Here is a 21555-nt window from a genome sequence, read left to right as displayed (position 1 = left end):
AGTCAACACGAGGTCTTCTGAGGTCTTCTGCATGAGTTCAGCAAAACACATTAAAGCTGGACCCTGCACAAAAATATATCAAGAAAACAAGGTTTATCTGCAGAAGAAGCAACAGATTGTCCCGATGAAGCAGATTCTCGGCTCGAGGCCCCGTGTGCATCGACGCTTTCACTGCTGATCAAGATCAATATTGATGATTACGATCCAGTTGCCGTGCAGCTGTACGACAGCCCGCCCTTCAGATAAGTGCAGCGAAGACGTGATGAGTCCCAATCAGACCAACCGGAAGAATAAGTGTCTGTTAGCAGAGATGGTTCCCTCAACGGTCCCGGCGTCCATACCCAATGCTAGACCGAATATCATTATTAAACAAATAACACAAAGTGGCGCATCATGGCTGGTTGACTTGAACTGAGTCGTCTTTATTGAAACGCAGGTTCACTTGACCTCTCCTAGGTCACATGTCTATTCAGGGGCATCCTATTGGCTGCCGCTAACACATAACATTGCATAGAAAAGTAAGTACAATAGATTGTCACAATGGAGGGCATATACTCCTATATGTTAACAGTGTCTTCTAAGCAGGCCGGATGTAACGCCCGATGCGGTGGGTTCGATACCCGCTGCTGGGTCACATTAATCACACGTCTGCGTTGTGCATCACGTGTTTGCGTGGTTCGTGTTCACGTGTGTGTATGTTGTCAGAAGGACCTGATGTTTGAGCTGCAGAACGAACCACGGCTTCTTCATTTAAGAGCCATCAATGGAGGATGTTTTAATGTCTGGGGAGAATCACTTAGAGACACGTGACGTTAATCAGTGAGTGAACACGGAAAATCCAATTAACTGATTGTATCGATCGTGTCCAGATTTACGCTCTTCTGGAAATAAATGGGCCACCTTGAAGAATATTTACTGGCTACAAGGATTTTGAAGGGCAAACCCCGGATAATAGATAAATTATCCATGATAATAGATAATAAACCATGACAGCTTATAGAGATGACCCCCGATATACAGATCCATGTGAAATGGGATAGATTTAATTCCTAATGTTTCTCACACATCACCATCATCTCACGTATGCTGCATTCTTCAATTTAACGCTTCTAAATCCCGTTAATTTACAAAAAAATTAATATATTTTTAATTGACGGCGCGTGCCGGCGGGGACGACAGGAGGAGGAGGAGGAGGGGGAGGAGAAAGAGGGGGGGGGGCGGCGACCCGGCGGCGTGGGGCGGGCTGGGGGCGGGAGGGGGGAGGGAGGGGGGTGACGCGCCCTGCCCACGCGCTCTCTCACTTATGGGAGCGAGCGGCAGCCGGTGAGACAGACAGGCGGACCCGTGGAAGGAGCCCAGCAGACACCAGGAGGAACCAGGAGGCCGCAGTCAGCAGTCAGCAGAGACACGTCCGCGGTAACGAGGCTCCCGTTTCTCCCCCGTTTCTCCCCCTCCAGGCGCCGCTTCTGTTTATCGGGGCTTCTGTTGGTTTTCGGGAAGCGGCGCACCAGCAGCGTCTTTTCGCCGGTGTGTGCGCGTGCGTGTGGTCGGAGCGCGTCTCCAGAGCTCCGTCTTTTTTGGTAGTTTTTTGGTGTCATTTTTATTAAATGGTGTTTTTGGCTCCGTTGGGTCGCGGCGGCTTTCCACCGAGCCGGAGCCGCGTGCGGCGGCGCGCCGGGTACCGGCACCGGTACCGGTCAGCTGGGAAGGACACGGAGCTAAAGAGCCGCTCCAGGAACACAGCATAAAAAAAATACAAATCAAAACCACACGACGGTACACGTGAGCCCTCTTTTAAACGCGACTATTTGGATCCCGACCCGGTTGTAGAGTAATTATCTGGATTCTTGACTTCAGGTGTCGCTGAACTTTTGAGCCTTTTCATCCCCTCTCTCTCTCTCTCTGCGTAAAATGTAATATTCCCCCAAAAGTACCAGTGTGCCCCCCCCCCCCCTCAAAGGCCTCAAACCCAAATGTGTAGATTAAATTAGTGTCTGTTCCCTCGCGGCTGATCCGAATCTTTTTATTGAAGCCACAGACACGTGTTGACTGAACGGAGCCGTCCTTCCTGAAAGTCCAGTGGGACACTTGCGACGAGACTGATAAACTCTGCGGTCTGCTACATACTTCCACTCCTTCTTTTTCAATGAGTCAGAAGTGCTCCTTTTTAGTACACGTCACGCGCTTTCCCTTTGACTGTCTCGGGGAGTTGACGTGTGACGTCATAAGTTGATATTGGATCCGTGACGTAATCGGTTAAAACTGGCGTTTCAAAAGACTTAACAGCTGGATTAATTTTCTTTTCTGACTTTAAAGTATAAACAGTTTATCTCTGAGTATTTTTTGAGGCTTTATAGTTTTGTCAATCAAATTGTTATTTCCTCTTTTATAAATAAAACGTGTGTCACCTGTGAATGACCCTCAGGTAAAATGAAGCTATCGCCTCTTTAACCTTTTTAATTCATCAACATTGATCCATCATACTGTGCAAAACTCAGCGCTGATTTCCGACTAATAATGATCATTACAGGATGTATTTGGCTCTCAGATAGCGTGCACCTTCCTGCATGTGTGCGCTCACGTGTATTTAAAGCCGCACAACACGCCAGCTCACTTCCTTCTGAGATGGGTTTTATTTATTTTTTATCAAGTCCCTCTTGTCTTCGGTTTTCTTAACCTGCCTTAATTAATGCAGCCCCACCTGTTCCAGCCCCCCCCCCCCCTCTCCCTCAGACTTTAAACACCTTTCTGCAATTCTAAATCAGGTTCACCCCCCCCCCCCCCACCCTTTGCATTTTCTCACAAGTATGATGATTGATGAAATTCAAAAGAGAAACTCACTGAGTTCGACTTGAGACTAAAGTGCAGTTAAAATGCTTCGTCTCTCTATAGTTTGAGCTTTTGGTGATGGGAGAGGCCTTTATTGTAACATTAAGGGAATGCCCCCCCCCCCCCCCCACACTCGCATACCCCCACACCCAGTGAGCTGGCGGTGGTTGCGCCATCATGTTCTTGGAAATCGGTTGTTGGCATCTGCAGAAACCTGCAGGTGATAACGTTTCATTTAAAGACGCCATGCAGGCAGGGAGGGGCCTCGAGCCGCTTTGCTTGTTGTGGAAAACCAGATTAAAAATGATATATGATATATAATCTTTTTATCCATGGTGTCCCTTTGTCATCGTTCTTATCACATGACGCTGCCGGCCGAGGGCTCGACGCGTCGCGTGCAGTCTCATTTTAAGAAGTAAATGTTCCCATTTCTTCTTTCACTGCCGTTTGTCCTTTAAGTCACGGCTTCGCCCCCCCCGTCTAGTGAAGGCTCAACAGAGAGCATCTTCAATGTGGTCGCGTCCCTCCGCGCCGGCGTCGCAGCCCCGGCGCGAGAACGGCGTTTGGCTCAAGGCGGGGGCGGGGGGGGGGGGGGGTCAAAGGTCTCATGCGGTGTTCACCGAAGGCCTTTAACAAGTTGCTGCTGCTCTAAGTGATTTTTAAAAGACTGAGAACACTATTTACAACCTAAACAATGATGGGTGTTTTAAAAGTAATCTTACTACTTGCAGCAGTGGCTCCACCTCGTTTGCTATTATGTCAACATTCAAGTGAAGCTTAGAGGCTTCCACATGTTCCAACTTTGCCTACAAAACCACTGGATCCCGGTGAGGCGCGATGAGGGCGTCACAGATGTTTGGTTCTGTGCGAGCGACCGCAGGAGCACGTCATGAATTACTGGGTTGGTTTGCTGAGTCTTGACTGGAAGTCAGTTTTTCACGTGTGTGTGTGTGCGTTTAAATGAGACTTGTTGCGATGTGCAAAGGTGAAAGTGGTTCTCATTGCTCAACGGTCTCTTGGTGTCACAACATTTTTTTTTATTTTTTTTTTTTTTAAATCACAATTTTAAAAAGTTTCTGCTCACCTTTGAACAGTCACACTTTTGAGTCTCCTGTAATGCATCAGAGGGTACGAAGAGGTCTTTAAAATATCATTTTTTTTAACCAGGTTGTACAATGAGCTGTTCCATCCTTAAATGTTGAGCTGCAGGCTGATCACCTTGTGTAAGCAAAACTTATCCTTTACTTAAAATCCACTCGTCATACTGTTGCATACAGATTTAAGAAGGTTGACCCTCCCATGGAAAAAGAACGCTTTATTTATTTAAGTGGCTCTGATGTCTTAACCGTCCTCTCCTCGGGCTTCATGTTTCTTCTTCGGGTTGACAAACCTTTGCCAGTTACTCTCCCCACAAGGAGGCCGACTTGGATCTTTGGCGCGGCGGGTCCTTTTTATCAAGGGGTTGTATTTGTGGTTCAACAAATAAAAATCGTTGATTTGGATTAATTGATTTGCATTCAGAAGAAAACTATAGGCCCAACTTTCTGCCAATAAGTGGAGACACTTTTTTTTTTTTTTTAACTTTACAAGTGACCTAAATCCAAGGTGGAGCGAGTGTGCTCCGCGCCCAAACTATTTCATTTAGCTTTTCTCCACCGTTTCAGGCTCTTTGAGGAAATGAAACTCTATATCGAGGCTCTGCGGGGTTTAGTATTGCTGACTTTTCCTCAGCTCTTTGTATAAATGTACATAAGTTTGTCCTCATCAGCCCTCGTGTGTGTGTGTAAAACGTTGCGCCGTGGGACCCGTCCCGTGATGACCTCACGGCCCGCGGGCCACTGATGTAATCACAGAAGCCCTCCGCCACCGGACCGCCTTCTCTGTGCCGCAGTGCATTCTGGGACGAGAGGCCTTCAAAGTGTGTATTAAACGGTGTGTGTCTGTGCGTGGCACTTGGCTAATTTACCTCCTTCCCCCCCCCCCCCCCCCCCCCCCCTCCAGGAGCTCTTATTGTATTAATCTAATCTCACGATGACATCATACCGGCTCATTTCCGCTCTCTGGGGGGTTATTTTAGTAGCCGACTTCTCCTGTTGCTTTGCAATATTGACTAATGCTGCCTTTATTATTTGCACTCCACCCCCCCCCCCCCCACCCCCCTCCTCCTCCTGCCTCCGGCCAGCTTTTATCCACTTGTGATGGTCTTGGCCAGCGTGCAGCTGGATGTGTGTGAACCGACCTGCTGCTGATGGGGGGGTCGTGCATTAAAGCCACTTTGTGTTTCACAGGAGTTGAATCTGAGGATCGAATGCTGCCCCCGCTGCAGTAACCGCTGCTGACAGGAACTGGACTTGTCCACGTAACCAGTTTCTGGGTCGGTTCGTAGGCCGCAGATGGCTGAACTGCGTCTCGGGGGGGGGGGGGGGGGGGGCGTGCACACCCACCGCCGCATTCTTCTGAGGTTAGATATGCAGAGGTCCGTTCCGACACTTGCGGGAGGGTTTCCATTGTCGGGCGTTAATCCGTAGTGACTGCGCTCCTGTTGCGCCACCCCCCCCCCCCCCTTTCCCCTCTGCCCCCCCCGTCCTCGTGTCCACAGGGAATCTCTGAGCACATTCCAGCTTCGTGCTTCAGAGAGACCTTGACCCACCCTAATTTTAATTTACCGTCTCTGCATGCAGAGTTAATCTGCAGCTATCGCCTCGTCTGTAAATTATAGATCTAGATTTAAAGGGATTAACTAATCCCTCAGATTGGGGTGAATGTAAAGCTCTGCGGGCTTTGCGTTTGCGGCCTTATTTTCTGAGTCGACAGCGGACGGATTTGTGTCTTTTTGTTTTTAATTTATTTTTTTTAAAGGCCGTGTAATTCAGTATCTCGAGCACAGAGCGATCGCATGCAAGCACATACGGGTCTGTCTGGTTACGTGGGCCCTGCGTTTGGAGCGTCTCGGTCCAGCAGAGGGGATGAAAGGAGAAGAAGCAGAGAAAGGAGCTTCTTCTCTGGTACAAATCACAGGCTCCGGGTTCCGTGCGACGCGCCGGACGCCGCTGGCTAGATGCTGCGCTTCTGTTGCCGAGTGCAAAAAAAATGGTAAAAGTAGATTCCAGCCAGAGACGGGAAGCCTGTCAGCCTGTCTTTAAACCACCCGTGATGAATCGGTGGGGTCGTTGTCATGGTTACACACAAATGGGACAGCGGCGGCGGCGGCTCGGTCCGGCACAATGCTGTTGATCGGCAAGTCACAGACGTTTTTTTTTTTTTCTGTTAAGGGATTAGAGAGAAAAGTTTGAGACTGTAAATGTTTGGCAATATTTCTTAAATAGCAAATGTATGTCGTAATGAGTTATTACTGCTACTCCTAACTGGCCTAAATGTTCAGTTGTGAAGCAAATATTTTACTTTTAAATCATTCTTTTGATTTCATATTCTCAGCACAGAATCTCGTATTTAAAAAAAAAAAAAAAAATCTCCGTGAAACCAGCAGCTATCAAATATTAACAAAGAACTGCATACAAAGTCCATTCTTTAAAAAGTTCTTTCCTTTTAGGACCGAGTGACTCATGATTCCTGCAAAGATGACGCTCGCTGGATTCAGCTCGTCAAATTGAAAGATTTACTGCTTTTTTTTGTTTGTAATTTAGATAAAATTTATTTCTTGCAACATTTGAAAGTGACTTTGAACTCTCGTCGATTCGAGGTCTCGGCTGACGACCCCCCCCCCCCCCCCCCCTCACCACCAGCTTCCTTTGGGACTCTGAAGGACCTTTCCTGGCGCAGCCAGCGCAGCTCCTGATTTCTTATCGAATAGGCTCCAATAAGCCGCCGCGGCCCATTAGACCGCCGTCATTGATCCAATCAAGTGGCCCGATAGGACGGGCGCGGCAGAAAACGTCTGGTTCCCTTTATCTCAACCGACCGCGTCGTTGGCCGCCAGTTGGCGTCCCGCTCCACTTGGGCGGCGCTGTTGAGCGGCTGGAGGTCGTTGGTTCGGTGTTGCAGATCTAGTCGACTCGCCGAGACCTGGCGGGGGGAGAGCGATGCCGATACGAGCTCAGAGTGTCCTCGGCGTGCGATTGTGCGTTTGTGTGATTGTGGCTGTACATCTTGTGCTGTTGTGGCGAGTCGTCTGATTGTGGCGGCGGCGAGATGGCGGCAGACGCGAGGTCACGGCGTCCCACGCCAGTGAGTAAATAAAACGCCGAAGGCCTTTAACTTAAATGTTGCTTTACTAACTTTATAAAAACAAAATGTAACAAATGTCAGATTAATGTGGAAAGTCTGAACGGATTTTAATGTATCATTTGATAGTGAGAAATGCTCATCAGCATCTTCTGGTGATTGGACAAAACAAACAGTTTGAAGGCCTTCGGGAGGGAGAAGTTATCACAGAAGCTTCCTGTCGTGTTTCTCCCGGATGCTTTGATGTCAGAACAGAGGAACGACGCCTCAGATCCACGCGTTTTCTTTATTTCCACCGAATGGAAGTCGCTGACTTTCTGCAGGTGTTCCTTTTTCACACCGTGTGTGTCTCCTGCTTCCTGTGCAGGAGCTGTCTGAAGACCAGGACCAGGACCTCGACGCACCGACCGGACCGACGTACACCTGCAGCTTGATGGCGGGCAGCAGCAGCAGCAGCAGCAGCAGCAGCATGGCGTCCATCCCAGAATACTACGCCGGCAAGAACGTGCTGATCACCGGCGCCACGGGCTTCATGGGCAAAGTGCTGGTGGAGAAGCTGCTCAGGTCCTGCCCCGAGGTCAAAGCCCTCTACCTGCTGGTCAGACCCAAGGCCGGGCAGTCCATGGGGCAGAGGGTCAGCGACATGATGGCATGCAAGGTGAGCACGGGGGGGGGGGGGGGTCGAAGCCGAGCACGGAGCCTCTCCATCGTGCACAATGAGTCTCTCAGTAACTTAATGACTGACAGTCTGAACTGATTCTTCTATCTATCAAACAATGATTGTTTACAGTCACACGGGGGGGAAGGGGGGTGCATTCCTCCACACCGGTCTGTTACTTAATCACGATTGGCTTAAGGTTCACAGCATCCATTGAATTTCACCACACAGCTGCAAGTGCGTTCGGCACAATGGAAATTTGCCTGCGAGTAAACGAGGGGCGGCGGCTGTTGCCATGGCGACACAAACCCCCTGACCCCCGGGGAGAGGGCTTTTAGCAGTGACACGGGGCGTCGCAGAGAGGAGAATGCCTCTCGCCGTGCAATGGGTTCAATCTGACGCGCCAGGAGAGCGCGGCTTGCATATCACGACCGGATGATGGTACTATTTAACCCCCCCCCCCCCCCCCCCCCTAAAAACGCTTCTCGCCAGCAGACTCACAGGTGATGTCATTCATTTTCATGACGGAGCCTCAAGCAGCGATTTGTATTCCGGGCGATCCTCGGGTCAGAATCATCCCGGTCCGTGTCGGCATAATTCATTTTTTATTTTTTTGTAGCCGGCACTCGTATCTCTCGCCGGGCCGGTATCTTTCCCCGCACCTGTTGCTAGGTAACGACCGTCCGACCCGCTTGCAATCAGGGGAGCTGCCCCCGGGAAAGAAGAAAGGGACAAGCGAATAAAAACCACTGTGTGCGTCTCTGCTGCAGCCACTTTGACATTGAGGCTCTGTCTCTCTCTCTCTCTCTCTCTCTGTGGGGGGGGGTGTGCGGGGGGTACTCTGATTCAGCAGCATGTTTAGACTGCTGCAGGCCTCTTTTTGCTGCAGTGCCAGGCGTCGAATGGCACGTCAGGCACTTGATACAAATAGGCCACTGGGTACACGGGGCCTCTCTCCTGCCCCCCCCCCCCCCCCCTGCGCCCAAGCAGCAATGCCTCGCATTATGTTGAATATGTCTAAATAAAGACGTATCCAAAGGTCAGAGTTCACTTTAGCCACGTTGACTCAAGGTTTTCACTTCCTCTTCTAACGTCTTCACGATGTCGTCTCGGCCTTGAATCATTCATGCTGCTCTTCACACCTCCTGAACTCCTCCCCTTTTTTTTTAGTTGCACATTAATCTTTTGATCTTCCACCGGTGCCTGTCTCATTGAGAGCCTTACAGGTGTATGTAGCGACATGCCGGAGTGCAGATAAAGACTAATGGTGACGTCAGTGCTGTGGCAAAAGGAGACGAGCCGCGCCCGTGTCTCCAGGAAGGACCACGTACCAGGAACGATGTCTCTTCTTCTGCTGGAAAGCATGCTTAGTGTGTTTTTAGGCTTTTTGGAACGGTTGTGCGTGGATGACCAGTAACTTGATCTACCTGCACTGTTGCACTTACTTGCCTTCTGAGGTTTTATTTCTCTGCAGTTGTCGCCGCTTCAGAGGATCATTCTTTGAATTCCTTAGTGACGGTGGTGGCGGTGATGTCTCCAGCTGTGCAAATATTATGTATTGATTTCCTTTTGGCTCAGACGGTGTGTGTGTGTGGACTTTCCCATAATGCCATTCGGCCTCTAGACGGGGGGGCCCCCCCGGGGGGGGGGGGGGGGGGGTCTGAGTGGCACCAGTTCGGCTGCTCGTCCGTCGGCGAGCGACGCAGGAAGAAACCCGCCAACGCCCCTGCATCTCCTCCCCAGAGAGCCGGGCGAAGGGGAACCCGATGCAGTCTTGTCTAATTACGCCCCAAATTGACTAGTTCATTAAAACAAATTGGCTAAGCGTCACTGGAGTCATTGAGGCGCGCAGAGGGAAGACGAGGTTCTCCATCCTCATGGCTCCAGACATCTAATGAAATTTAAACTGGAATTAAAGTTCCAGCACATGTGTGGTGGTATTGAAACATTGGAGGGAATTTTCTAGTTGTTTTTTTTTTTTTGCGTCTATCAGCCGATAACGTTGCATCCTTGAATCTAGAAGCTGCCCTCTGTACAACTTAAGTCTGTAAAGTAGGTCATCTAAATCAGGGGGGGGGGGTGGGGGGGAAACATGGCAGGTTTCCACTTCAAGGGGCCATTCTTTGTCTTTAGCATTTTAGTGTTGGATTTACTTAAAAGGATGGTCAATCATGTGCAAACAGTTGTATGAAACTCTGCTTTATCTGGGGGGGGGGGGGGGAGAAGCTGTTCTTGGAGATTATAGCCTGACACTAATGTCAAACTTTGTATTGTCAGGACTCCCAAGGGCCACTGAAGTGGTTCAGAGCTTTTTTTTTTGTTGCCACCATGCCACACGTTCTGTGTGGCTGCTGCAGCGCGAGGACAGGATCCACACCGCTTGTCATGTGATCTTTTTGGTCAACGTACCTGCCGAAACGGGCCTTTAGTACGCAGCGCTGTCACCGAGGGTATCAGCGGTGGGGCAGGAAGCCGCTTTGAGACTTGTGTCTTAAAGGGTTTTTAAATACACGCGCTTTCCACACCTTTAACTTGTGAGAACGCTGCTCGTGCTGATTTTTTATTTATTTTTTTAAGTCTAGTGGGTAGAAACGAGGAACAACAATGATTCATCGATGTCTCATCAGCCATGACGTGTCCTCCTCTGATTCTTTCCTCCCCCAAGTTGAGCTTTTTTTAATGCAACTAAAGGAAGGAGGCGGACGTTACACAGGCGCTTTGTGGCCTTTTTGTTTTATTTGTGGTAGCGTGGACACATTGTCCCTTTCTAAAGGCAATGTAGACATGTGGTTAAGATTGGACTCCCACGGCTCTCTGCCAGCGGCGGAGAAACCTCACCGCTGCAGCCACACTGGTGGACCATTGTAGTCCCGTGTGTTTTGCTCGTTGAATGCCAGTGTGTTTCGGAGAAGGATGGGATGGGAGAGCCCGGGGGGGGGGGGAGAAAAGACACAAGAAAAGGGCCCTTTTTTCCCCAGAACAATCCCACGATGCCGTTCTCCGCTTGCGTCCATAACAAAGAGCGGCCTGAGCTCCTCGTTCGCCCCCTTTGACCCCCGGCGCACTTCCTCCCCGCTGGGTTTTTCTAGAACTGTGGCAACACGAATAGGGACGAATGGATCCTCTTTGAACGGATTCGCGTTGAATCGTAACACTGATTGTATGATTTTAAACAAAACGTCAACTATGTGGTCAACCAAACGCCTCGTTTCAGCGTTGAAGGTTTGTCTTCATGTGGCTTCTGGAGTGAAAACGGTGTTTTGTCTCCGTCATGAGGGAGTCTCACTTGGTATTTTACCCGCTAAACTAGTTGAACAGTTTGTTCTGTCACTAATGAACTGCGTCACCTGATGCATCGCTGTCATGTGACCCCGGGGAGACACCGTCAGGCCTGTGGGAGGCGTTTGCGTGTTAGCCGAGCGGCGCTGCCAGCTTCACGCCCTCGAGAGGAAGGTGACTAAGGTCGTTGCATGACATCAGCAGCTCTGTGACTCATACAAGAGAGAGAGAGAGGCAACACCGTGTGGTTTGAAAAATCAATTATTGGAATCTTGTTTTCATCAGAAATGTGTCGAGCTATTAAGAGGATATGTGAGGGTTTACGTTTGGTGCCTTTTTGTTTATCAGCAGCATGTTGAAATAATGACTGGTTAAAAAAATTATAGAACGGTCTCTAGAGAAATTACTACTTGCATTCTTAGACATTATTTCTAGCATATTACAATTTTATAGCCTCTATATAGTATCAATACCTCATTCAAATTAGTTTTTTTTTTTTTTTTTTTTTAATCTTTCAACAAGAAAGCGGCGTATTTAATCTGTTCTTCTACTAAAAGTAGGTCTGTTACTGCTGAGCTGTTTGCCTCAAGCAAATCACTTTGCATAACCGTGCTACCCTCGTGCGTGCAGTCCTGGTTATGACATCACGCCCTGTACTTTGGGCGTCTGGGTGATTCGCCGCTGGCCCACCAATGGATTGATCCCGATGCCGCTGTCTGAAGCTTATTTAATGCAACATCTGTCCTCTTATTCACCAGGACAGCTGACACGCACAGAGAGCTGCAATTTCATAATGGAAACCGCACACACACTTAAACGAACCCCCCCCCCCCACCACATCCACCCTCTTTCTATTCTCCCTCCGTCTGCCAAACGCATAACGGGGCATCTGACTGACTGCTGCATTCGCTCAGTGTCTCCACTGCAGCACGATGGCGAGTGAAGGAGACTAAAGATGTTAAATCCAGGCGACTTATCGCCCCCTCCATCCCCCCCCCCCCCCCCCTTCCCTTCATGTTGGAATGTCGCGTGCAGCCCTCTGTGAGCGGACAGCTGTAGTGACTGGTGGGATGCGTCGCGTGGCTGCGTGTAGCGTTGCACGTGGGTTGGCGTCGCAGGCCACGCCCCCTCGGGCGCCGACAGGCGATCACGTTGTTTGATCCATCAGTGCGGCGTGGGCAGCGCGGATTTGTAGTATGTGCACAACGGGGAGTGCGTTGCTTTGACGGTTGTCAGGGCTTCTGACTCACTCCACGGAGGGGGCGGGCAACCCGACACGTTTGTCACACGTCCCAGAGGCCCCTCAAAGACGGGTGTAAATATTTACCCACATTTACCCTTCACTTGAGTGAAGAACCTTCCACGTCCATCATAGCGTTGCTTGTTTGATCTTCTGCGCTCTCATCTCTTGTGTTTTGTTGTTGCAGCTTTTCGACAGAGTGCGTGAGGACGACCCCGACTTCCACCAGAAGGTCATCCCCATCAGCAGCGAGCTGACGCAGCCGGGCCTCGCCATCGGCCCCGAGGACGTGGAGCGGCTCTCCGCCTGCGTCAACGTGGTCTTCCACTGCGCCGCCACCATCCGCTTCGACGAGCCGCTGAAGTGAGGAATCCGCTCCATCGCTCAGACGCGCGTTTTACATTCCGCTCTTCGACAAAAACCGGCTTTTTAAGCACCTTTTACGATACGAAATCAGTTACCCATCCGTCTATTGTCAGATCGGCGGGTTCCTCGTTTCAATCGGGCCGCGTTGTCCTCGAGGCTTGTGACTAAATCCCATTTGGAGGGTTATGGGACGTGAAGCTGTGCGTAATGAGCCCAATAAGTGAAATGGAAGTAATGGAGTATTTTTAGATGCGAGCATGAGGAAATGAAGAGTAACATCGTTGCGAAGGTGTCTTTTTTTGGGGGGGGGGGGGGGGGCGCAATAGACGGCTTCCAGCCGGTTGCATATCGCGGCGCGATAAGTTTCAGCTTCAGGCTGCTGTGCCCTCATGGGGAGCGGGGGGGGGGGGACGGTGTATTGCACACAACGGTGACCTAGTTGTTTTTATTCTTTCTGTCGACGCGCCGGTGCAGCTGATCCGCCGTGTGCGTCGCGCTCGGTCTCCATCGCTAGCAGCGAGCAGCACCTCCAGAGTTCTTGGTTGGAGGTGTTCAACCACCACTTTGAAGGTCCATTGAGGAGTCTGAGAAGGGTTTTAGCATAATGAACACGCTGTTTACTCGAATGCGCTTTGACTCGTGGCCTTCATCAGAACAAAACAGTTCCTTTTTATCTGCAGGTTTCACTTGACCTTCCTAAATGAAACTCATGACATGGTCCAAATTGACTTGTTAACATGGGACATTAGATACATTACAATCCCTCCTAAAAAAAGGTCATAAGAAAACTTGTATAGCCAAAGAGTTTGTTTTTTGTGACCGAAGACCGGTTTGTTCAATTTTATCAAATGAAAATGACGCAGACGGGAAATTTGTGTCCATCAAAGGAGAAATAAAATGGCCATTTATGCGTCTTCTATTTGATCTGAAATAGCAGTTGGTTTGGACTCGGGTGTGAGTGACCGCTCAGTTCGGCTAAAGCGGCTTCACACGGATCGTCTGTTGCTTCTCCTTCCACCTCGTGGCCTTCACCCGTTTTCTCCTCTCCGCTGTGTGCAAATCAGACTTCTGTCCTTGCTGACGTCTTGGCTGCTCTTTATCCTTTTTAAAACACACTGATATGATTTGTGTATTCCTCTAATGCAGCGGTGTTGGCGGGCAGATTTACTTGAGTAGCTCAAACAGTTTACTTTAATCGGGGGGGGGGGGGGGGGCATTAGGAGAAAAGCTTGCATGCAGTAATTAATTACCACAACCGGCATGCGCTTTACATCGTTTGCTGCAGAGCTCCTGGTTTGAGTGCTTACTGTCAGCTGTGTTCAGTGAAACAATGATGAGCAGATGTTCTCTTCCCCCCCCCCCCTCCTGACCATCATGACCTGTCATTCTGCTCCGGCTCATAACAGTGTTCCGCAGTTTCCTGCTGCCTTGCAAATTCACACACACACACACACACACACACACACACACACGTGGTCACCGGGCGTCCTCTCTTCTCTCCGGCAGACACGCCCTGCAGCTGAACGTGATCGCCACGCAGCAGCTCCTGCGCCTGGCCAAGCAGATGCGCCACCTCGAGGCCTTCGTGCACATCTCCACCGCCTACGCCAACTGCAACCGCAAGCACATCGACGAGGTCATCTACCCGCCGCCCGTCGAGCCCCGGAAGCTCATCGAGTCTGTGGAGTGAGTGGCGCCCGGTTTCTGCAGGCCCCCCGAGGAGTCGCTGCTGCCACTTGTCGCTTCATAGGAAAAATGCAGATGTTCCTCGTCAAATAAGATGAATAAAAAGACCTGTGAACATGACTCCATCGCTGTTGAACCCGAATGACACCCGCCGCGTCTCTCTGACCCCGCCCCCCCCCCCCCCCCTTCGTGTCCGACCTCCCCAGGTGGATGGACGACGGCATCGTGCGGGACATCACGCCGCGGCTCATCGGCGACCGGCCCAACACGTACACCTACACCAAAGCCCTGGCCGAGTACCTGGTGCAGCAGGAGCAGGACCGGCTCAACATCGCCATCATCAGACCCTCCATAGTGGGAGCCAGCTGGCAGGAGCCTTTCCCAGTGAGTCTTTGTCCATTGTCGGTCCGCTCGAACAGCTGTTGGGGGGGGGGGGGGGGGGGGGGGCGTGAAACGGGACATGTATGTATGTATGTATGTATACATCCCTCAGAGGGTGGAAGGTTGGAGGGTTCAGAGGAGTTCATGCAGAGGCCGCAGGTTGTTGGCTTTCAGTCCCGCCGCTGGTGACTCAGGCGCCCGGACGGCTACGGCGTTTGCATTTTGCAGGATTTGAATCACTTTGCATTCAGTTAAATAAAAATATATATATATATATTCCCTTTATGCTCTGCCGGCTTTACTTGAACAGAAGACAAGCAGCCTGTGTGAGCAGAAAATATAAGCTTTTAAAATGAGGAAAGAGAAAAAGCGTTGACACGGCGCCGTGAATCAGTCCATAAATCATAAGGATGGTTTCTGAATAACTGTAGTGGATTGTTTCCTCGTGAGGGGGGGGGGGGGGCGTTGTGTGTGTGTGTGTGTGTGTGTGTGCGCGTGCCGTTGGGGCTCCTGGCGGCGGACGCCCGGCTCTGTTCAGCCTTCCGTTGTGAGCTCGTCCTGGCAGTGACTCGTCGAGAGGCCTCGCTCACGCTTCGCCGCGCTGTCGCCTCGCCAGCTTGTGCCAGTACTCTCCGTGAGGGGGAGGGGGTTAGAGGAGGGGGAGGGGGAGGGGTGGCTCTGTTAGTTTGTCACTTAATTTCTCCAGATCTGACATTACATGTGATTTAGCTGACGCTTTTATCCAAAGCGACTTTCAATAAGTGCATTTCCACATCGAGATACAAACTCAGAAGAACAATTTTCATCAAATATAATTTAAGTGCTACGGTTTGCTAGTGTTTTAGTAGAGTCTAAAGTGACCATCCTCTACGATGCATAGTGTCTTTTCCAAAGCGCCACCTGCCGTTTTAGTGTGGCAGGAGGCCACCCTCACAGTGCTGCTAAATGAACACCTCTGGCCAGTTAATGCACTTGACCTCCGCTGTCGTCTCTGTGCTCTCACGCCTCCAGGGTTGGATCGACAACTTCAACGGTCCCAGCGGAGTCTTCATCGCCGTAAGTGAATCTGAGCGCTCCCACGCGCAGACGCGTTCTTGAGTTTTAAAGTGCGCCCCCCCACCCCCCCCCCTCCCCCTTTGCCTCAGGCCGGGAAGGGGATCCTGCGCACCATGCGAGCCAACAACGACGCGGTGGCCGACCTGATCCCCGTGGACGTGGTCATCAACCTCACGCTGGCGGCTGGCTGGTACACCGCCGAGCGCAGGTTAGTGCCAGGTTGTTTGTTTTTTTGGGGGGGGGGGGTTGTTTGTTGTTGTGGTCATGAACAAGCTACAGCTCCAAAGCGACCTGTCAATCAGGAGGAGACCCCGCCTTAATGTAGCCTGACTAAACGGGGGGGGAAACCAAGAAGCAGACCGCAAAGATGCTAAAGGTTCAAAGCTGAAGAGATGCGGTGTAAAGTAATGGATGCAAAATAACTACAAGCATTTGGTTTTGAGAAATCCAAACTAATTTATTTTTATCTAAGAAATTATCTCCGATGTGATAATTATACGACATGACCGACTGTTATGTGCTTATACCAGTGTTCATGTCCTTGACAACCTGTACTTGTATTCAGAAGGAAAAAAGAGAAATGAAATGAAAGTTAAGTATTGACTCCGCATTGGAAAATGTCTCAAAAGCTTTAGTTTTCCCGCCACTTAGATGGAGACTCGGTAAACTTGTGTTTTTTTTTTATGAGTAATCTCAGATTAATATGCTGTAAAGAATCCCCTTTGTTTAGCTGGGTTCTTGCACGGTCCAAAAGGTACAGACTAACGTTTGGTTTTGGCTTCCTTTTTATGACCTTCTTCTTTCTTGCAGGCCCAAAACGGCTCTGGTGTACAACTGCACGTCCGGCGGCATCAACCCGTTCCACTGGGGAGAGATCGGTAGGCCCTACGCATTAATGTTGTTGTGCCGTTTGTCATCTCAAATCACTGTGTTTCCTGTGGTCGGGGGGGGGGGGGGGGGGGGGCTGTGTTTGTTTTAAAGTAGTCTCTTTCCAGCCCCACCCCCCTCGATGCAGTTCATATCGATTTGCGGCCGCTAACAGCCTTTTATGATTCCTGATGGCTGATTTCCCGATAGCGGCGATTGACTTTCCACTCGAAGGGTGAAGAGTCTTGTCCCCCCCCCTCCTCTCCTCCCTCCCAGCGGCCATGGAGACACCGAGGGATTAGAGCGCTGTTGGACGTCAGCCTGGCAGGGGGACAAGGGACCCTCTCTAACCCCGTTTCCCTCTCAGATTAGCAAACACGAGGGGACATGAAATTGCCCCCAGATGGCTCGTGGCGGGGGATTAGGCCTCATCACGTCAACTCTGTTACGAAAGAGGAGCCGCGTGCTCTCGTCAACCCCCCCCACCACCCCCCCTCACTTTGTCGATTTTTTTAAAGGCTCGTAGTGGAGGAGCATCCACGTTCTTTGTTGTCTGCGTCCAGGCTCCCACACCTGGGGGGGGGGGGGGGCGGCGCTCCGCGGGAACGAGGCCTAGTTCGCGTGCTGCGTGTGATGTAATGTCTGAAGTCACATGGCGGCTCTGTGCATCGCCGCTGCTGGATTGGAGGAGGAAGAGGAGGGGAGGAGGGGGGGGAGCGAGCGGAGCGGGAGGAGGAGCCGTCTTGGTTACCCAGTTGGGCTTTTTTCTGCCCTGATATTCCCACGAGAACCAGAGCTTAAATCCACGTTGTGACCGAGGCCAACGGTTCCTGGAAGTCCAGATCCTCGTATTTAAACTGCAGTCTGTGTGTTCGTTTCATTGTTCCTGGTCGGTGGATGTTGATGATTCAGACAGATCTGCTGCTGCTGGGGGGGGGGGTTGTGTAACCCTTCAGCAGATTTGTAAAGGCCCGCTGTGGTTTGTGCAATGGATTTTTCAAAAGTTAAATAACTGATCTTAATCTCTCAGCTGAATGATTTTCAAAATGATTCAGATTATTATAAAGTATCCATTTCACTGCTTATTTAGAGACTAAAAACAAATATGGCAGTCAGTAATAACATGTTAGTTATTGTTCTGGCATTTTGCTTTAGGAAACTGGTTAAAGCGATTTTATTTTTTGTGACCCAGCTGGCTGAGCACTTACTTTTTTTTTTTTTTTGCAGAGCACCACGTAATGTCGTCCTTCAAGAGGAACCCGCTGGAGCAAGCGTTCCGCAGGCCCAACGCCAACATCACCTCCAACTACCTGATCAACCAGTACTGGATCCTGGTCAGCCACAAGTTCCCCGCCCTCATCTACGACCTCGTGCTGCGGCTCTCCGGACAGAAGCCCCAGTGAGACCCGCAGCTTCCACTGGAAATCTTACAGAAGCTTGAGTGTGTGGGTGTCTAACCCCTCCCCCTCCCCCCCCGCCCTCCTCTCGCTCCAGGATGATGCGCATCTTCAATCGTCTGCACAAGGCCATCGGCCTGCTGGAGTACTTCAGCCGGCAGGACTGGGAGTGGAACTCTGAGAACATGAGCATGCTGCTGGGCCAGCTGACCCCCGAGGACCGGAAGGTACGACCCGGGTTTCTGCTCGTTCAGGAAACCACATCGTTTGAGACCCTCTGAAGAACATTTGCTTCAAACTGATTGAATGAATCGTTTGATAGACGATCTGTAAATAACACTTGAAAGGAGCAGATTTTTATTCTTACTGCTCTTTCACTTTTGACACTAAGGCCATTGAACTGATAATAAGTAGCTTTTACTTCATCAGAGATGCTTCTATTTCACACTGGTGTGGTTCAGAGAGTTCAGTCTCCATGGGCTACATCTTTACATATGAGGGGGGTCTATTCTGCCACCTGGTGAGGGGGGAGAGGAATTACTTTTTAAACTCAAATTAAATGGCTTTGTTGTTTTGGTTTTTTTTCCCCTTTTCTTTCTTGCAGACATTTAACTTTGACGTGCGCCAGTTGAACTGGCCCGAGTACATCGACAACTATTGCATCGGCACCAAGAAGTACGTCCTGAATGAAGACATGTCCGACATCCCCGCCGCCAGGCAGCATCTGAGGAAGTAAGGGAGCCCCAGGTGGTCGAAAATCGACACATTGGGCGCAGTGTTTTTTTTTTTTTTTTTTTTTTTTTTTTTTTTAAGGTTTAGGATCAATTCCTGTTATTTTTGGAGGAAAAGACAGATGATGGTTTGCTTAAATAAACCTTGGCAACGACTTGTATTAAAACGGGACAAATAATATTTGTCTCCTCGGCCCCCCCCCGCCCCCCCCCTCTCACTTTTCCAGACTGAGGAACATCCGCTACACCTTCAACACCCTGCTGGTCGTCTTCATCTGGAGGGTCTTCATCGCTCGCTCCCAGATGGCCAGAAACATCTGGTACTTTGTGGTCAGCCTCTGTTTCAAGTTCCTCTCGTACTTCCGGGCATCCAGCACCATAACCAACTGATTCCTCATACCGGAGACAGCAGCCCCCCCACCCGCCTTGTCCTCCACATCTGAGACTCTGGCTGTCCACAACGGATGCTCTAAATCCTCCATCTGCGGATAAGCTGAGGGGGGGGGGGGGGGGCTACAGCTGTGTGAAGCACTCGGAGGAAAGAGGCTGACGTCCAGCAGCCATGAATTATTTGTTTTTGAAACGGTCGTTGCTTGGTCAGTCCCCTTAAAGCCCGTCCAGATGGTTCATCTTGACCTTCTCCTCACCTCCGTACCGACCTTATGAGGCCTCTTCAGTTCATCGTTTGACCTCCTGAACATTGCCTCGTGAGGATAGTGTTTTTTTTTTTTTTTCCCATACTTGAAATACGGCCGTGCTTCACTGGAGGCTGGTTTACTTTTCTACTGTGTGGGGGGGGGGGGGGGCTCTCCAACCTCCCACTTGACTACAGGCGATCTGGTGGATTCAATCAGTCTTGCGTTACGTCACGTGTGTCTACTGCCTTTTTTTAAGATTACACCCCCCCCCCAAAAAAAATAGTCTGTTATTGGTCTTCAGGCCAATCCACAGATTGCTGGTTTCAACTCATTTCTGACCCCCCCCCCACCAGAAAACTGAAAACGTTGAGATCTGCCGCCTTTCCTGCTGCCAAAGTGGTCACTTATTTAATGACCCGAACCACTGACCTGCTCATCCAGTCTCTGCCTGTTTGTACTGAGACCGTTTACTTCTTTTTCATATTTATAGTTGGATCAATGGCCAGTCGGATAAGTGTGGTGGACCTTAGCAGTGTATTATATTTAAATAAGCCCCCCCCCCCCCCCCCCCCCCCGCACAACGTACTGTAAAATTTCCCCCAACCCGAGCCCACTGTTTGTGAGCGGAGGTTTTTTCGCAGACCTGATGAGAAGATTGACTTTGTTTTTTTTTACGATTCACTGTGATCTGACGCGTTTTGCCTGGACCTAAATCACACAAGTGCTAGGTGATAAAAGAGGGGTTTTTTTTTAAGTCGTCCTGGTTTGGAACATCTGTAAATAGTTGAAGTACATATTATTCTTATAGACTACCAAAAATTGTATTGGACTGTGGGTCTGTGCCCGGTGAAGGTCGACGGGGTTCCACTGCAGAGTTTAACCCAGCGCGTGACGTTTTTAACTAAACTGCATTGTTGTGTGTGTGTGTGTGTGTGTGTGTGTGTGTGTGTGTGTGTGTGTGTGTGTGTGTGTGTGTGTGTGTGTGTGTGTGTGTGTGTGTGTGTGTGTGTGTGTGTGTGTGTGTGTGTGTGTGTGTGTGTGTGTGTGTGTGTGTGTGTGTGTGTGTGTGTGTGTGTGTGTGTGTGTGTGTGTGTGTGTGTGTGTGTGTGTGTGTGTGTGTGTGTGTGTGTGTGTGTGTGTGTGTGTGTGTGTGTGTGTGTGTGTGTGTGTGTGTGTGTGTGTGTGTGTGTGTGTGTGTGTGTGTGTGTGTGTGTGTGTGTGTGTGTGTGTGTGTGTGTGTGTGTGTGTGTGTGTGTGTGTGTGTGTGTGTGTGTGTGTGTGTGTGTGTGTGTGTGTATTGACGGAATACAAGGACGCAATACAGTTAGGAGCAAAAATGGGAGGAAGAGGGACGCAACTAAATAAATGTTTATGCAAAGCCCATTTTTTTTGTAACCATGGTAACTGTCCTAACTCCAGAGGGGGGGGAGGGGATGATGATGAACCTGAAATACCTGCAGCTGTACGAAGACGTGGTTTTGTCAGCTGTTGTGTTGTGGTCAAGGTTTTGTCTCCGTACGTCCCCCCCGAAGGACAGACGCGGGGAACCAATGATTTTATTGTGTACTTTCGGGTGTCATTTAGCAAATGTTTGATCACCTTTTTTATAACCTGCTCATTCAAAGTCTGAGAACCAATAAACAGGAGGAGGAATGGCATCGCTGCAGTCTTTAATTCTACCTCACAATTACATTTTTTCTTTCTCCAGAAATTGCAGCTGCTGACACTTATTTCTAACCATATGGTTTTTATTTTATTCTCTTAAACAGTTGTTAGGCTTTCGATTCTCATTTTCTTTAACAAGCTGACGAAGGTTTGTTAGAGAACAAATGTTGGTCCAAACAATGTGGCTTAATCAAAACAAGTGACAATCTTGTTTAGTATTGACATCAATAATGCATTTGTGCAGCAATGCTCAACTAGCATCAGTTAATGTTTAACGTCCTAAAGAGCAAAGATGTCGCTGTCTTTTTGACTTCAAAGAACATTTTCATTTTCAAAAGAGTTTAATTAGTGGTTTTTATAACTTCACTGATCGGTTTTAATTTCACTGTTGATGTGAATGGAACCAAACTCCATAACAAAGTGTTTAATCCTGTAGTCGTTTCACAGTGACCTTTTATTTTTCAAGTAGACGCCAAAGCGTTGAAGACGGGTTGACGTTTTCGTCGAGAAAACTCTTTTCGGACCAACTGATGCCGCTTGACGACGGCCTCCTGAAGGAACATCTCAGGCCAACAAGGTC

General features: G+C 49.8%; 1 protein-coding gene across 1 annotated transcript; it reads left to right on the top strand.

The window, feature by feature from the left end:
- Window positions 1–1314: 1314 nt before the first annotated feature.
- si:dkey-97m3.1 (fatty acyl-CoA reductase 1) lies at window positions 1315–19879 on the top strand. The gene is made up of 12 exons (XM_037460251.2): window positions 1315–1416; window positions 7379–7669; window positions 12376–12551; window positions 14061–14240; window positions 14447–14624; window positions 15633–15677; window positions 15767–15885; window positions 16488–16555; window positions 17772–17943; window positions 18039–18168; window positions 18546–18673; window positions 18900–19879. The coding sequence occupies exons 2-12, from the start codon at window positions 7445–7447 to the stop codon at window positions 19060–19062; spliced, it is 1584 nt and encodes a 527-aa protein (XP_037316148.2). The 5' UTR covers window positions 1315–1416; window positions 7379–7444; the 3' UTR covers window positions 19063–19879.
- The last annotated feature ends 1676 nt before the right edge of the window (window positions 19880–21555 follow it).

Source organism: Pungitius pungitius, chromosome 2 (assembly GCF_949316345.1).
Source record: "Pungitius pungitius chromosome 2, fPunPun2.1, whole genome shotgun sequence".
NCBI lineage: Eukaryota > Metazoa > Chordata > Actinopteri > Perciformes > Gasterosteidae > Pungitius > Pungitius pungitius.
This window is presented reverse-complemented; position numbering and strand designations above follow the sequence as displayed.

Excerpts from the sequence above, each read along its gene's own strand:
- si:dkey-97m3.1 (XM_037460251.2), top strand. The coding sequence starts at position 7,445 with ATGGCGGGCAGCAGCAGCAGCAGCAGCAGCAGCAGCATGGCGTCCATC. Across the intron at positions 16,556-17,771 it reads GTTCCACTGGGGAGAGATCG|AGCACCACGTAATGTCGTCC; the intron begins GTAGGCCCTACG and ends TTTTTTTTGCAG. Across the intron at positions 18,169-18,545 it reads TGACCCCCGAGGACCGGAAG|ACATTTAACTTTGACGTGCG; the intron begins GTACGACCCGGG and ends TCTTTCTTGCAG.